Source organism: Dunckerocampus dactyliophorus, chromosome 2 (assembly GCF_027744805.1).
Source record: "Dunckerocampus dactyliophorus isolate RoL2022-P2 chromosome 2, RoL_Ddac_1.1, whole genome shotgun sequence".
NCBI lineage: Eukaryota > Metazoa > Chordata > Actinopteri > Syngnathiformes > Syngnathidae > Dunckerocampus > Dunckerocampus dactyliophorus.
The window spans coordinates 35792780-35810099 of NC_072820.1; the positions used below are offsets into that span (position 1 = coordinate 35792780).

The following is a 17320-nucleotide window of genomic DNA, read 5'->3' on the forward strand; positions in this document are numbered from 1 at the left end:
AACTCCTCCTCCTCCTCCACCACAACGACGTATGCTTGACCACTCCTCTTCAAAGGTAAATAACATTTATCATTACGTAAAATTATATCATTTTTATTATTGTTTTTTTTCATTAATTATCCTCGTTTAATATTACTACTGCATCCAATCTCATATTTGCATACATACACATATACAGTATGTATATATGTATACACGTACATGTAGTACCTATATCATTGGTAATATTAAATTTTTTTCGACTTAAGAACAAATCGACTTGCGAACGGTCGTCTGGAACCAATTGTGTTTGTTGGTTGGGGACCTAGTGTACTTCAACTACATAATTAAGCAAGTTTTCAATGCATTCATACAGTGGGATCGCCACAGTCCAACAACGTAAATGTCGAACAGTTTGGAGTTCATTCTAAATAAAGAAAAAAATCAAAAATTATTCATGTAAATTCTGGCCGAGAATTTGTGTTGGAAATCACATATACAGTACAAAAAGGTAAAAATATCGAAAACAATAGCACTGTTATGCAAAGCAAAGGATTCACTGGATAACAAAGCACAGTATCCAACAAATCCATTATTTTTTTTCAGTTAAAATTATTGAAATTTCACAAATTAGATTATAGAATTTTGCAAATTATGCTGAAAGCTTATAAAAAAAACTTTGCCAATCAAATTCAGAAAAGACTTGAAAAAAGAGAAACCAAGTATATGTTGAAAGGAACAGAAACCTTTAAAAAAAAACAGGACAAACAGGACAAAACTGATGGAGCATTGTGTTTCTGTAAAAGGAGTCAGTTTATGGAACAATCTGAATAAAGAAACTAAAGAATCCAAGTCAGACATCACATTTAAAAGAATGGTTAAAACTCGTATGTTGAGGAAATATGAAATACGTTAGTTATGTTTGATTGTCACACCATGTTTTTTTCTACTGAGCGGAATGGCATTGGCTGAGTTGTAATTGAGGAACTGAGGAGTTGTGCGACTGTCTGTGGCCGGCTGCTATATGTATATTTTTTGCTTATCGTGTTGTTTTTTAATTGCTTTCTTTGTGGTTGAATTTTGGGGAAAGAAAGGAACAGCGATAATAAGACTTGTCTGTTTTCTGCTCCCTTTCATTCTGGATTGAAGATCGTTTGTGTTTATGCTATATGGGTTTTTTTTCTTTATTGAATGAAATAAATGTTTGAAATAAAATCAAATAAAACATCAGGAAACCTCAGCATCAAATACAAGATTTTTTATTTGTGTGTTTCTTTGTAATGTCACCCACTGAAAAATACCAGTGACGGGAAAGAAGAAAAGTGTAACGATAACCACAGAAGGAGGACATTTAACTTAAACATTTGGCTTCCAAATACAACATTACAAAACAATGAATTAAATTAAAGTCAATTACACACACTAAAAATGCTAAAGTAACATTTATAATTCAAAGCAATACCTATAATATTCCACTATGTGAGAGTATCACACTGTAAACACCTTTCTTTCTTTTTACATTAGTATGACAAGACTTTATCAATTTTATTCTGAAAACTGGAACAATTTGAGAGTCAGCTACTGTCACGTAACAAGGTCACATGTGACTTTGGAGGTTCCACTGCATAAAAAAGCACTACAGTTTGTTTGCTGCGACAATTGTTTGTCACTTGTGATGTTGCATGAAACTTTTTAGTTTGTGTGTGTGTGTGTGCGTGTGTGCGTGTGTGAACTGTTATGCTGCATTCTGTCCTTTTTGCTTCCTTGTCGCTTTGTGAGTTCACTCCTGCTTCTCGCTTTGTCTGCAGCAGATCCCGAAGCCAATTTTGATGGTAAGAAAAAGAGCGGCAATGTGTTTGCTGACATGTTTACTGACCACGAATGCTTGTGACGTTATTGTCTTAGTCGTGTAGAATGAAGCTTTTTTTCTGTTTGAAATCATCTTAATACTTCTAGTTGGACTTGATGAGTCTTTAGGCAGTTTTGTTTTGTTGCCTTTCCTTTCAAGAGTGTTTTCCTTCCATTTGTGCAGTTGTATAAGGTGCAACACCAGCTCTCTTCTGCCGCTCTGGTAAATTAAACAATGAGAGAGGAAGAAACACAGCTGCAGTTCAGTTGGAGAACAATAACAGCTGCTGCAAGCAAGCCATGCGATATTATGACTTAGAACCAAATTTAACATTACGACCTATTAATAAACTCCTGGAGATGCCAAGTCCTGCAGGGAGTCACAGCGAGGATGTCAAACGTTGTTTTTCTTGTATCTCGTCCTTCTGTCTGTCTGCAAACTCAAAGGCCAAGAAGACACACAGATACACACAGTAGAAGCATTATTGCCTTGCAGACAAGTTGCCAAACATCTCCAACACGCTCAGTTCGAGTTTTACAAGTGAAAGAGCTGGCATTCAGGAGCCAAAGAGGCCTTTTAATGGGGTCTTGTCTGGTGCCAACCTTTTCTAGGTTTATATGAGAGTTCTGGACATGCTTTAAGAGCATTATGTCTAGTTCACTTTCTTTTTTCATGCATCATCTTTGGATGACATCTTCTCTCTCTAAAACAAAACAGTGTGACAACTTTTCAGCTTTTACAGAGCATGAAATACATTTTTAAAACATAGGTTGCTGGTGCAGAGAAGATCTTGCATCATCCCACGCAGGCGGATTTCCCTCTTTGCACTATAGCATGTTTTGTTGTGTTGGTTAAAAGTCTGATGCTTGACTCCGTAGTAGAAATTGCACCATCCCTCAGTGTGTCTCCAGGGGTAGAAGTTCTTACCATACTGAGGCTGTTTAAAGCCTTTCCCACAGGGCCAAAGTGTGAATATATGGGTTGAGGGAGATATATCAACAACAGCTGTTTGGCTAATGAAGCAGGAAGTAATTTTTTGAACCTCCTGAGACACAGAAAAATATTTAATTGCATTAAATAATTGTATTGGGTGAAAGCACTACTGTATGTCACATTTGTTTGCTGTTTTTTTTGTCAGAAAATGTATTTTTTTTAGGTAATGTCCTTTGCAGTGGTCAACGGTATACAGCAGTGATCCTCAATTGGCAACCACATTCGGCCTGCTAAAGCTTTTAATTTGGCCTACCAAGCATCACCCAAATAAACCATTCAGTCTAAATAGAGAAGTGTTCAATCATGCAGTACTTCTTTTTTTGTGCAGGGGGCAATAGCAAGGCGTACATAGCACAGTGAAGGAGCAAGTAGAAGAAGGCAAATATATTCTAACAAAACAAAATACTTTTTACAGCGACTGGATTACAAAATATGCATTTACCAAAAATTCTGTAATAAACACTGTTTCGAAAACTTTGACACAGTCCATCCCCCCTGATTACTGATGGATGGGGCAGTTCTCGATTTTTACATTTGGACCTGTGCAAGACTTTGAAATTTAGCGCCTAATGCTAATTTTTTCTGGCCCTCAAAGTGTCTTGCGAGTAAAATTCTGGCCCTTAAATGTAATTGAGGACCCCTGGTATACACTATAGTGCCAGCTGATTAATTCTTTCATCCGTCATCTGTTTTTACTGTTTTGATGAGAGAAACAACACAATTGTTACTGTAAAACACATACATTATTAGGAACTTTATAGCTCTACCTGCCTACGTTTTTGACATTCCATTTGTTCAGCTAGTATATTAATTTTGGACATTAAAAAAATGATTTAAAACCGTCGCTTGAACTTGAACTTTTCTTGGTTTTGGCATTTTGTAAATTTCATGACACATTTTTCATGTTATTAATGATTCTGCGAAGCAATTTTTTTTTGTCTTTTTCATTTCTGCATTCTGCTGCATTTGTTGCATCAACCGTCATCATCATTTGTATGGAAACATAGTAGTGCTAAAGTCGTAGGAAAATGTTGTTTTTTTTAGTATCTTAAAAAATGAGACATGATACCAAAAAAACCCTCAAACTCTTGATTAAACACTTGATTTCTACATTTAAAAACACGATAAGTGTATATAAACACAAATCACATATTACTAGAAAGCCCAGGATGTCCTCTGCACAGCACAAAAGGTTTTATTCTTGTGGAGTGCTTTGCATTTGAAATGAGGATGAGAAACACTTGCCCCTTACGGAGGACAAAAATGCATAGCTGGGTTTCAGGAAGTTAGACACTTTAATTAAAACGTATACTATTAAAGTGGTTGATTTTGTTTTTGTATGCAACAACATCATTGCAACATAAGTAATCAAGGCCATTTCAAGTAATATTTTTAATTATAGTAGTAGTTGTAGTAGTAGTTTAAGCTTGATTACTTTGGATTATGACTCGAGATGTAACAGCCATGTTCTTACCTCCACAAGCACACATCTTTTTTGAGTGTGGGGGGGAAGTATTGCCTTTCACTGTGTGGTGAACTCGCTCTTACAAAGCGCACACTGACTCCAGTATAAATGCACATTGTTTTTCCCTCAGCTGTGGTCAACCCTGAAGGGGAGGGTAAGCGTGATGATGTACTCTTACTGCATGCCAATGTCATTGTTACAGCATTTCACACCTGCACCCGGTGTGTTGTTATGTTGTATCACACTGCACAGGTGAGCTATACATTTGAATTTTCTTTTTGCATACTGTCGTAGATATTTGATATGTGTTAAAAGTGAAGTCAACATGTGCTCTTTGTTGTTTATTAACGTTTTCTACTTGTTGCACTTTTCTCCTGCCTGCTACCAAACAGGATGCTCTTTTGTGTCTATGTATGAATGTGTGGTCAGCATATTCACGTCATGTTGTTGTTGCACAAATGGCATTTCATCTCTTTTTTATGCTATTGAAGAAAAAATAATTGCACTTTGGGTTGTTGCATACAGTGTGGTCAATGTGATTTATGTTTTTTCAGGGATGATGTTTCAATGATGCACTAAAAAAATCAGAATATGATGAAAATATGAAGGATATTCATTATGTTGTGTTGTCTTTCAGAGGCGACAGAGCTCACTGGGCTCTTCGTGGAAAAGCCATCAGATCATGTGACCGCGGTTGCAGGTTAAGACATACACAAACAGATGCATAGAAGCCGCAATAATATGGTTTCAATCTGGTTGTCACATGCTTGAACCTTGTGGTGTTTGTTTAATGACAGGCACGGATGTGACGCTCATTGCAAAGGTTGACTCGAGCACCCTGACAAGGAAACCCACCATGAAATGGCTGAAGGGCAAGTGGCTGGACCTGGGCAGCAAGGCTGGGAAGCACATGCAGTTCAAAGAAAGCTATGACAGGAATACAAAGGTAATGTCAACAATTGCTGTTGTATTGTATAGAACCTTTAATCTATGCTAGGCACGTTTCAACAGTGTATAGTCACATTAATGCTATCACTCACTCGCATGATCGCAACTGGACATATTCTATCAGTGGGCCTATCATTGATATGATGAAGGAGGGTACCCCCTGACGACCGTAAAGACGTTTTAAACCTACCCCCTTCCTTCTTGCCCTTACCCAAGGGTGGGGTGTGGGGGAAGGGGGGAGGCTGAGCAATGACCCAGTGGGTGGGGCAGTTTTTTTGTCCCAGGCTGGGGACCTTACTGCCAAGCTCATAGTGTGCCATCTCTCTGTTTTACTTTTCTTAATGTACTGCGTTTAAAAATTACAATACTGTTCTAAATACCTGTAACTCCAGCCTATAGCCTCGTTCAGAAGAAATGACATGCAAGAGACATTGCAAAGGCACAAATTATATTATGTCGTGTAGTATGTTTTAGCTTGCTTCAAATTTTCATTTCATTTTGAGCTGTTAATAAATATACAGCATGTTGTATATATATACTATCATACATAGCATACCGTACATATCATCCCTCGTCCAATCGCTGTTTGAATTTTGCGGCTTCACTCTATCTCTTCACTCTAAAGTTTTTTTCAAAAATACAGTCAAACCTGTCTTAGCGGCCACCTTTATAGAACGGCCACCTGCCCATAGCAGCCACTGAAAAATCCCCCGCAGCAAATTTACATGTTACAGACCCTGTGTATAGCAGTCACCTGTCCAACGCGGCCAGCAGCCACCCATTTTGTCTCCCTTGGTCAATATCTGACTGCATATAGCGGCCAAATTACCAACTCAAGTAGAAGCTTCATGCACGAAAAAGTTTCTTTTTTCAATCAATGAAGCCGTCATGTGTAGACTTTAATTACCGAGTCCTAGCTCAGTCACAATCATTCACAAGATCCACACAAACTGTCAGTTGTTCCACATAAAAAAGCCGTCTTCTTTTGAGCTTGCTATTTCCTTGTCAAACATGTAACTTTAAAACAACACACCAAAACATTACCGCAAAGTAGGCTGGGAACAGGACGTGCTCCCAGCGACGCTACAATAAAAAAAAAAAAACATACGCTAGCATGCATGCGGCAGCAGAAACAAAACTGAGTTCGGTTGTACTTAATTGAAGTATTTTAGAATGTACTCATGTTATTTTTGATCAATCCTCATCCACAAATCCATCAAAGTCCTCATCTTCTGTATTCAACACAAAAAAAACGTCTTCTCTTCCGTTCGCTACTAGTCCGTTAACTTGTCAGTGTTATTCAGCTCCGAAGCAAAGAAGGAAACTTCTCCTGTTGCTTCTGCCAACTTTATTTATTGAACGCGGCCACCAGACAGCAGCTCAGAACACACACACACATCTCTCAGCATCGTCTCTCCTTCCTGCTTGCCCACAAGGCAAAGGTTAAACAAGCCCCACTACATAGCTGTCCAGGCAATGCCTGTAACAAGTGACACCGTTTATTTCCTGGTGTGAGACAATGTGCACTGGTCAATACTGTAATGCCGCTTGTTGTGGGGAAGGAGAGACTCACGTCGCCGATGCACTTTAATGGCTTTATTAACAGCGAAGAACACTGCAGGACTTTACATCCACGCCAACATAAACACACTTCCCAACTCTCTCGAAACTCACAGCTAGCACTGAGCCTAGTTCTCCTGCTCGGGACGCCCACCGTCACTTCCCGTCACTTCCTGTCACTTCCTGATGAACTAAAGCTGTAATGTCACTCTGCCATATAAAAAGTAAAATATTAAAAAGAAGCGTAAGACATTACTAGCACAGCTTTGTTCTGTGGGTTGTGGATATATTCTATCAGTTATTATTAAGCCTCTAGCTTCCTTTTAGTAAGTAAAAACCTTGGCTATGATTGCACTACATTTTCATGTAGACCTACAAAGTACACTTGGAAGAACAAGAGGTGAATAAATGTATTGCAACGGATGTGAAACTGATGAGGGGTAGGATTAAATAAGCTTTGCTTCTTCCTACTCCTTTTTGGAAATGCAAAATTGTGAATAGTACTATGTGATGTGCTACTGTTTGACTCATATGCATGTTCAGGATGAATTAAAACTATGAACCATGAACCATGATAATAACAAGCCTAGTAGTGCTGTACAACTTTTATCCGCAGTCCGCAGTGCCCTCTACTGGTCAACATTATTATTATTATTTCCCTTTTTTTTCTTCTTTCTTCTTTTTTTCTTCTTTTTTTTCCTCTACTGGTCAACATTCAAACTGGACGCCAACCTGTCTATAGAGGCCACCTGTCTATAGCGGCCACTTTTGCAGACTCCCTCTAGTGGCCGCTATAGACAAGTTTGACTATATTAGTTAATAAAACAGTGGTTGAATACCACCTATTAGTTTAAGAGAATATGCATATTTAAGCAAATTTTTGATATTCTTTGCCTCAATGAAGAATCTTGAGAATAAAAAATGTCAAAATGGGACATTTATTATCAAGAATTTATTTATAGAGAGAATAATTCCTGGCATTGTGTGTGCATTTTCACTGCACTTCAAGGTTTCGGAAAATGTATTCAAATCAGGCAGATGACGGATTGACATTTTAGGACATCAGAAAAGTCCTACTGCTCAACAATGTTTTATTGGGCAATGTTTGGGTCGAGGGAATGCTTTTTCACCTGGGTAGTGGTGGAAATGTGGGGAAAGTTTCTGCAGTGACACAATATATACTAAATCTATGACCCACAATTTTCATTGTCTTTGACATAATTCAAAACCTGTAAGATTCTTATATTGAAAGAGCAGTGAAAGTAGCATTCCAAACCTTTAGGTGTCTTGCTTTTTTTAAATATAAAACACAAACAATGACTTCTAACATTAATTGAAATGAAAATCCGTTTGGTCCAGCCTTCAAAATCCATTCAAATCATATGCTTCCCCCAAAAGATCTACACGTATGAAATGAAGATTATCAAAGTGGTCCCCGGTGACGCGGGCGGCTACAGGTGCGAGGTGACGGCCAAAGACAAATGTGACAGTTCCACCTTCGAAGTCTCCGTGGAGGGTGAGTGAAAGCAGATACGGGGTGCTTAGAGACTGCCGGGCATTCCACATGCACTGATGTTCTGATGTGATCCGTTCCTAATGTGCCTTGTCTGCAACTTCTCTCATTTCAGCCTCCCAGCAAGAGGAAAAGGCGGACATTTTGTCTGCGTTCAAGAGAGCGTAAGTGCACGTTCATACGCGATGGCGTACAAATGCTTGATGCTCATTGCAAGCGTGCGTCCATCCACACAGGGATGCGGGAGAGGATGAGGGCGAACTGGATTTCAGTGCTCTTCTCAAAGCCGCTAAGAAGTGAGAACATCCCTCACGTTGCAACACTACCAACCACAGACTCACAGGCTGTGTAATTATTTCAATAAAAGGGAATTTTTCGCTCCTATGGTGCCAAATACATGCATATGCTATTTTTCGTGACTGACAGGAAGAGGCCTGAAAAGGAAGAGGAGGAGATAGACGTGTGGGAATTGCTGAAGAATGCCCACCCGAGCGAATATGAGAAAATCGCTTTCAAGTACGGCATCACCGACCTTAGGGGCATGCTGAAACGTCTGAAAAAGATGACTGTGGAGCCCAAGCACAGCGAGGGTAAGTCAGATGGGAGGGGTTTGGGAGTATTTAAAAGATGAAGGACAACTAGAGGAGAAGCAGTCTATGTTTGTGCTTCTTCCAGCTTTTCTGAAGAGGCTGGAATCTTGCTACACAGTGGACAGGGGCAAGAAAATCGTCCTGAGGTGTGAGGTGATCGATCCCAACGTCCAGGTCAAATGGTTGAAGAACGGCCAAGAGATCAAACCCTCTGCCAAGTACATGCATAAAAACACACTAAATCTGTCACATGCCTTTTTTTAGACCAAGTGCGCTAAGCCCCATGCAGTGCTCACACTCAAGCAGGCAGACAGCAAAAATTAGGCTGTAAATTAGTAACCGTGCGCAGATGATGGGCAGTGTTTTAAAAATGTGCAGCTAAAATTATCATCCTCCACAAAGTCGTACTTTGGACCAATGCTGCCATCAACACATTTTATTTTTAGGCCATCATAAGAAGCCTCCCAGAGGGCTCACTAAGTCACACTGCCAAGACATCTTATGCCTCATGTAGGCTAATGTGGATAAAATAAGACCTCTAATTTAATGTTTAATGTGAGGAAAAAGCTTTGAACGCATGTAAAAATGCATACCAGACCTACTGAATAAAATATTCTAGGCTGTATTATTGGGTTTATAACAACTTCTGTTTAAGGGTTGGCCGCTAAACACTGCACAAGACAAAGGTTATTAGTGTTAACTCAGTAACATCCCATATTGAAACACTGATGTCAGTAACATTAGCACCAGCGCTAACAGAACATGAGAGGTATCCAGGCTGGTCCACCAATATTATGGACCACTTGAAGAGGCGGGTCACTATGATATTAGAGCAGCCATTCTCCTTATAACAAGCCATTGCAGCACTGATGAGCCAGATAAGTCATATTGGTACATAATTCTCCTTTAAATCAAATACAAATGCATTTGGTCCAAACAGGCCCACTTCATCAATGTTGTTTGACAGCTAATGTGTCATTTTCAAGGTACGTGATGGAGACAAACGGGAACATCAGAACGCTGACCATCAACAAGGCCAACCTGGCTGATGATGCTGCCTACGAGTGCGTGGTTGGCGATGACAAGTGTTTCACTGAGGTGTTTGTCAAAGGTGAGTCATCTTTGCCCTTTCTGTTTATTAATGATGCTGATGGTATGATTGTAAAGTTTCTACTTTCCACTTTCCACCCAGAACCCCCTGTGACCATCACCAAGCTCATGGATGACTACCACGTGGTGGTGGGAGAGAGAGTGGAGTTTGAGGTTGAGGTGTCGGAGGAGGGCGCCCACGTGATGTGGTCAGTGGATACCTTTGATTCAGTCAAGCTTGATATGAAGTTGAAATGTGCAATTACGTTTTTTCAAAATCCCTGAAAATGTTGTTGTCAGCAAAGGCGTTTTTTCTAAAAACGTAACAAACTTGACTGTTATTTATTGATTTATTTGTAATTTGATGCAGTCTTCAATACGTTGTGTAAATATTATGCCCTTAAAAGAAATGTCTCAGTGTTGTACATTAATGATTAAGGTACGTATTGTTTGTTTTTTATTTTATATTTTAACAGTCTGTAATTTTAATTTTAATTTTAATTTTAATTTTAATTTTAATTTTAATTTTAATTTTAATTTTAATTTTAATTTTAATTTTAATTTTAATTTTAATTAAGCACAAAGCACAAAGACCTAGCCTAGGTCCTGCTGTAATCATCGTGTTTATTTTTATTACTTTCCCTTTTTTGATCGCCATTTTGGGCTACTAAATGTGCACAAAACTCACCAAAATTTGCAGATGCGTCAGGACCGGCAAAAAATAAAATATTTTGGTGGTCCGGAACCCACAACTCCAAAAGTCACTCAGAACTGGGCCTTATTCACTTTTACTACATTTGCCCCTGTAACTTGCTACCAGTTTGACGGATCGACTTGAAATCTGGTGGAGAATGTCTGTTGTGAGGGAATGAACAAAAAAGTCAGTGTAGCCCATGTTCTAAAACACACAGGAAGCTGGCTATTTGGGTTGGAATTCTCACGAACTCACCCTCCGGACTTTGACTTTGACTTTGTTATATTTTTTGTAGTTCTATGTAATTAAAATTAAATATGCATTTAATGTTTGCCTCTAGGTTCTTTGAGGATCAGGAAATCCTCAAAGATAACAATTCTACTAAATATCGCTTCAAGAAAGATGGAAAGAAGCACACGTTCATCATCCTGGAAGCGACGCTTGATGACATCGGAATGTACCACGCTTGGACCAACGGGGGTCATACCAAGGGAGAGCTAGAGGTGGAAGGTACTACCTGGAGTCCATTCCACTGTTTTTATTGGACACGAATAACATCATGAAGCGATCCTAGCTCAACTTGTCCTGTGTGTTGTCCAGAAAAGGAACTAGAGGTGCTGCAGGACATTGCTGATCTGACAGTGAAGGCAACAGAGCAGGCTGTGTTCAAGTGCGAGGTGTCTGATGAAAAGGTCACCGGGAAGTGGTTCAAGGATGGTGTGGAGGTGATGCCCAGCGACCGCATCAAAATGACTCACAATGGAAGGTATATGAGAGGCAAAACATAAAAAAGCTTACCTGAATCAAATAGCTTTGATGCAATAACTGAGTGTGCTTGTGTCAGGTTTCATCGTCTGGTGATTAACGATGTGAAGCCAGGGGATGCTGGAGACTACACATTTGTTCCTGACGGATACGCTTTGTCACTTTCGGCTAAACTCAACTTCCTGGGTGAGAGAAATTTCTGAGGTGATGCTGTTGATCGTCAGCAAACAAAATAAGCCATTTGTTCTCTGTCTTGAAACAGAAATTAAGATTGACTACGTGCCCCGACAAGGTAGGTGAACTTGAATTACCTCAAAAATAAAATGCAAGCTTGCACTGATCACACTTGCACCTATCAAACACTTCAAGAGCCACCAAAGATCCATTTGGACACCACTGGAAATATGGTGTCCCAAAACACCATTATTGTGGTGGCCGGCAACAAACTGCGTCTGGACGTGGAGATTACAGGAGAACCAGCACCCACAGTGGTCTGGTCCAAAGGAGACCAGGTGAGGATGTATACACACATTAGCCAAAACCCCTTGCAAAGTTGTGATTGCTAGACAGCTATTAGTTGAGCACTATAATACAGTGGTCATAGTGTGTAGTTTTGAAAATAGGATAGCATGCTTCAAAATGAAGTAAATATATTAAATGGGAGTATACTGTTTACTATTTCAACCAATGAGTGACCACCAATTTTTTTCCCCAAGCATCTACGAGCAACATACAGTAGCGACCCTTTTTCTAACACTGTAAAGCCCATCTTATTATGGGCTCCTTTTGCAACTGAATTCCCCTTCCAGTTCCTCATAAACACTAAGTTGATCCGACCTCAAGCTTCTCTGGTGAGCTGCTCTGAAATAGCTTTCGGACAAACATGAGACTTCTTCTAACCTTACACGTGGGTATTTTCACTCTGGCCCCTTAGAGAGGATGTGCACCTCTTATGTGATAATGTATGCATATGTTGTATTTCCTCAAATGGGGGGCCTACTCTAAGTTAGTCACTGGGTGTGCCATCCACTTGAATAAATAAACCCTCTACCTCAAATAGATGCAAATAGGTGGCTGTAATTACCTTTACTATGTTGCCCCCCTCCTGTTAGCTTGACGTTGCCGTTCTCCTCAACATTTCCAATAAAAGGGACTTTTGTGATTATTAGAGGACATTCAATTGCAGAACCCTCTCCTTCTGTCTTCATTTGCCATTGTTAACTCGTGACAAAGCTGGGGTTAAGCCCTAAATATGTCTCACACACTTATTAAATGCATTTAAGTTAAGTATAAAATGTAAATGTACTCACCAATAATGAATGATAATGTAAGATGATGGATGAACACATGTTGTAGCCAGTCAAATAGGTTGCGTTCATGGAACAAAGTGCGAAATCTCAATGCTTCATGAAAAATCATTATCAGTGAAGCACAAAACATGTAAAAAATTGGTGTTACATGTTGCTGCGCATTTTACCTGCATTATCACGTACTTGTTGTTAACGACTGAATGAGATGTCTTTTTTGTGTTTTTTTTCTGAGAAAAATTGATTAACAAATAAAATTTGAACAAAAATATGCAAATTTGTGGGGCCGTGAATAATCAATGGGAAATGTGTGCGGATGCAATGTATCACAATAATATGCATGCATAAAAAGGAACACCTTACCCCAAATCATGCTTATTTCCTGTCTGTCAGCCAATCACAGACAGCACTGGGCGCGTGAGGGTGGAGAGCAGGAAGGACCTGAGTTCCTTTGTCATAGAGGGCGCAGAGCGGGAGGATGAGGGCAACTACACCATTGTTGTGACCAACCCCGCTGGAGAAGACAAGGCCATGCTGTTTGTGAAGATCATTGGTAAGTAAAGGTGCTTTGGTACAGCATGGATGATGTCATTCTTCATGGTAATAATAATTACAGTAAAGTTTGAATTTCAGATGTGCCCGACCCTCCTGAGCATGTCAAGTGCACATCAGTGGGAGAAGACTGTGCCACCATCATCTGGGAGCCTCCTAAATTTGATGGTGGTGCACCAATCAAGGGTAAAGAAGGAATGCTTTTACAGTTAAATATGCACATTTGCTTTTCTCTCACTGTTTTTTCCTCCGTCAGGTTACCTCATGGAGAGGAAGAAGAAAGGCTCTTCCAGGTGGACGAAGCTTAACTTCGACGTGTATGAATCAACCACGTACGAGGCCAAGAGAATGATTGAAGGCGTTCTCTACGAGATGAGGGTGTTTGCCGTCAACAGCATCGGCTTGTCTCAGCCCAGTCTCAACTCCAAACCCTTCATGCCTATTGGTAGGCGTCATGGCTGCCGCACTTCCTGTCAACAAAGCTTGTCTGTCCTCGACTCGGCAACTCACTGGTACTTTCTTTCTTTCTGTGAACCTCAGCCCCGACAAGTGAGCCGACACGCCTGATGGTGCACGACGTGACAGACAGCACCTGCACCCTGAAGTGGCTTGCGCCGGAGAGGATAGGAGCCGGTGGTCTGGATGGCTATGTGATCGAATACTGCAAAGAAGGAGGTCTTCTTTGAGAAAAAGTAAAATGAAAGATTCAAATGCGGTTTTATTGCATTCATTTTTAATATTTGCAGACACTGAGTGGGTGGTGGCCAACACAGACCTGTGTGAAAAGCAGAGCTACGTGGTGCGTGGCCTTCCTGTTGGGGAGAAGATGAACTTCCGGGTGGTGGCGGTGAACATCGCAGGGCGCAGTCCTCCTGCTATCATGTCACAGCCCGTCACCATCCGTGAGATCATGGGTGAGTTATCACCTCAAGGCTCTGTGGGTATTTTTTTAGGTAAACGCATCAATGTCTTAACCCCTGGTGACAAAAGTGAGTACACCCCTATGTTAAACTGTACAAATTGGGCCCAATTAGCCATTTTTTTTCCTCCCGGGGTCATGTGACTTGTTAGTGTTACAAGGTCTTCAGTGTGAATGGGGAGTGTGTTAAATATAATAAAGTTCAACATGGCACCCCGTGGCAAAGAACTCTCTGAGGGTATGAAAAAAAGAATTGTTGCTGTACATAAAGATGTTCTAGGCTATAAGAAGCTGAAACTGAGCTGCAGCGTGGTAGCCAAGACCATATTGCTCTTTGCAGGAATGTGAGGGATGTACTCACTTTTGTGGCCTATTATGTTACTAAATGATCAAATGCCTTCATCTAGAGCATCCCAAGATCCGCCTCCCCCGTGAGCTGAGGACAAAATACATCAGGAGAGTGGGAGAGAAGATCAACTTGACCATCCCCTTCCAGGTCAGGGAGAAACTTCAGATTCTGAATATTTTTTTTAATGATCCATCATCCTTGTGTATTTAAACATTACATCATGCCTCGTCTGACAGGGTAAACCACGTCCTGCTGCAACCTGGTACAAGGATGGCCAACCCACTGACCCTAAAACGGTCAACGTCCGTAACTCCAACGTGGACAGCATCCTCTTCATCCGCTCAGCAGAACGAGAGCACTCCGGAACGTACGAGCTGCTTCTAAAGATAGAGAACATGGAGGACAGAGCCAGTTTCCAGCTACGTGTCGTTGGTAAGTGCCCTTTCAAAAACGTCCTCACAGGGTCACAATGCACTGATTGCATTACACTGACATTGAATCCATTTAGAAAATCCGGGCCCTCCTTTGAATGTGAGAGTGACGGATGTGTGGGGCTTCAACGCCGCACTGGAGTGGGATCCCCCCACCGATGACGGCAACTGTGAGATCACCGGATACACCATTCAGAAGGCCGACATGAAGACGAAGGTGAGACAAAGTTTTGCAATCTGTGAACGACAACTTTGTGACAATGTGTTTTTTCTCCAGGAATGGTTTACCATTTACGAACACAACAGACGGACGCACTGTACAGCCTCCGACCTCATCATGGGCAATGAATACATGTTCCGCGTCTACAGTGAGAACCTGTGCGGATTGAGCGAGGAGCCTCGCCAAAGCAAGAACACGGCCACCATTGCCAAGACAGGTCTGACGAAATTAGATCTTTGGACGGTTTTAAACTTGGGAACTGTATTTACACTATTGTCCTTTTTTTTCTACCCGCAGACCTGGAGCTGAAACAAACCCCATACCAGGAGAAAGACATGACCTGTGTGCCCAAGTTCACTCAGCCCCTAATGGACAGAACCGTAGTGGCCGGATACACCACCGCCATCAGCTGTTCCGTCAGAGGCTTCCCAAAGGTATATATGATCATGTTAACATGGCCTGTGCAGTCACACAACACCGCCACCATTTGTCACCAGCAAAGGAAAAGTCTCTGTCACCTCTCTCATGAAAGGTTAATAGCTGCCCCGTCTCTTCCAACAACCTGCTTATTTATTCATGTCATTTTTCCAGCCCAAGATTGTGTGGATGAAGAACAAGATGATCATCGGCGAGGACCCCAAGTACTTGATGCAGAACAATCAAGGAGTGCTGACCCTCAACATTCGCAAGCCAAGCACCTTCGACGGAGGCAAATACACCTGTGTGGCCGTCAACGAGCTGGGCAAGGATGAGGTGGAGTGCAAGGTGAACGTTCGAGGTAGGGGGAGAAGCATACTGCATGTCTTGTTGTTGTGCAAAATACACTTCATTAGGTGCACCTATATAATATAATGTGATGCAAAATAAGGGTGGTATTCATAAATAGTTGATATGATGGTATTCTATATTCTATATTCAATATAAGGATAGGCATATGATGGTATTCTATATTCTATATTCAATATAAGGATAGGCATATGAATCGACGAATTGATCCATCAACTGTATGGATGCAGACCACTATTATAACATTATTCACATATACAGTATATCACTATAATATACAATATGTAGTTTTTATGAGGATTAATTATTTTAAAATAATATCAAAACAATTAATCTATCAGCATATTGTAATTTTTTCAAGTAAATATACATTTTAAAAATACACCAATACAACCAATTAAACAATTAATCAATTGTAATTGTTCATATTTTTTAGATTGCATTGTATTACAGCATATTGTATTATATTATGTCATATATCATATCATACTGTATTATATCATATCATATTATATTATGATATCATATATCATATCATATTATGTGATACCATATTATATTACGACATCATATCATATATCATATCATATTCTAATATGATATCATATATCATATTATGTGATATCATATTATATATGATATGATATCATATATCATATCATATTATATTATGGTATGATATCATATATCATATCATATTATATTATGATATGATATCATATATCATATCATACAGTATTATATCATAACATATACATCATATTATGTTATCCAGTATTATATCATTTTATCCCATATTATGTCATATGGTATGATATGATATCGTATCATATTATATATTTTGCATGACACCGTCAGAGAGGTACACTATTCATTAACAATGTTTATTTTTGTGGTTGTAGTTTGCACTGCACCAGACTGAGAGCTGTTTCTAATATTTTGCCCCTCTTGTGGAGATAAATAACATAAACAAAACAAAATATGAGAAACCCCTCTCAATCAAAGCCGAGCATTATTATGTATATTATTGTCTTTATAAGGGCAACCTTGACCTTGTTAAATTGTGTAGATGTACCTAATAAAGTGTCTGATGACCTTTTCAGACCGAAGGGGATTTTAAAGGTCAATTTAGCTAGCTAGAACACTAAAAACTGTATTGGAAAAGAAGGCACAATATTATCATTATCATCAACAGTTGCCCAGGATCCAAACCAGGAACAGAAGTGAGAAATGGAAGAATGTGACCCAAACGCTGGATGTCAGTCATTGTCATAAGTGAACCAAATAAAAAGAAGTCATTTGTGTCTGTTC

General features: G+C 39.9%; 1 protein-coding gene across 2 annotated transcripts in view; it reads left to right on the plus strand.

Moving 5' to 3' along the window:
* The window catches only part of mybpc2b (myosin binding protein Cb), a 28731-nt gene extending 11418 nt beyond the window's left edge, over positions 1-17313 (plus strand). The window contains exons 6-33 of one of the 2 annotated variants that reach the window (XM_054767587.1): positions 1788-1811; positions 4417-4440; positions 4924-4986; positions 5084-5232; positions 8193-8310; positions 8423-8471; positions 8544-8603; positions 8734-8897; positions 8983-9115; positions 9884-10008; positions 10090-10195; positions 11021-11190; positions 11281-11446; positions 11525-11631; positions 11708-11737; positions 11815-11957; positions 13146-13305; positions 13386-13490; positions 13561-13749; positions 13845-13979; positions 14051-14218; positions 14631-14719; positions 14809-15004; positions 15081-15220; positions 15281-15440; positions 15521-15657; positions 15815-16001; positions 17205-17313. In XM_054767587.1, the coding sequence (XP_054623562.1) occupies positions 1788-1811; positions 4417-4440; positions 4924-4986; positions 5084-5232; positions 8193-8310; positions 8423-8471; positions 8544-8603; positions 8734-8897; positions 8983-9115; positions 9884-10008; positions 10090-10195; positions 11021-11190; positions 11281-11446; positions 11525-11631; positions 11708-11737; positions 11815-11957; positions 13146-13305; positions 13386-13490; positions 13561-13749; positions 13845-13979; positions 14051-14218; positions 14631-14719; positions 14809-15004; positions 15081-15220; positions 15281-15440; positions 15521-15657; positions 15815-16001; positions 17205-17236 (3329 nt within the window). In that variant the 3' untranslated portion in view covers positions 17237-17313. The remainder of the gene's footprint in view (positions 1-1787; positions 1812-4416; positions 4441-4923; positions 4987-5083; positions 5233-8192; positions 8311-8422; positions 8472-8543; positions 8604-8733; positions 8898-8982; positions 9116-9883; positions 10009-10089; positions 10196-11020; positions 11191-11280; positions 11447-11524; positions 11632-11707; positions 11738-11814; positions 11958-13145; positions 13306-13385; positions 13491-13560; positions 13750-13844; positions 13980-14050; positions 14219-14630; positions 14720-14808; positions 15005-15080; positions 15221-15280; positions 15441-15520; positions 15658-15814; positions 16002-17204) is intronic. The other variant, XM_054767588.1, reaches the window with a different exon arrangement.
* The last annotated feature ends 7 nt before the right edge of the window (positions 17314-17320 follow it).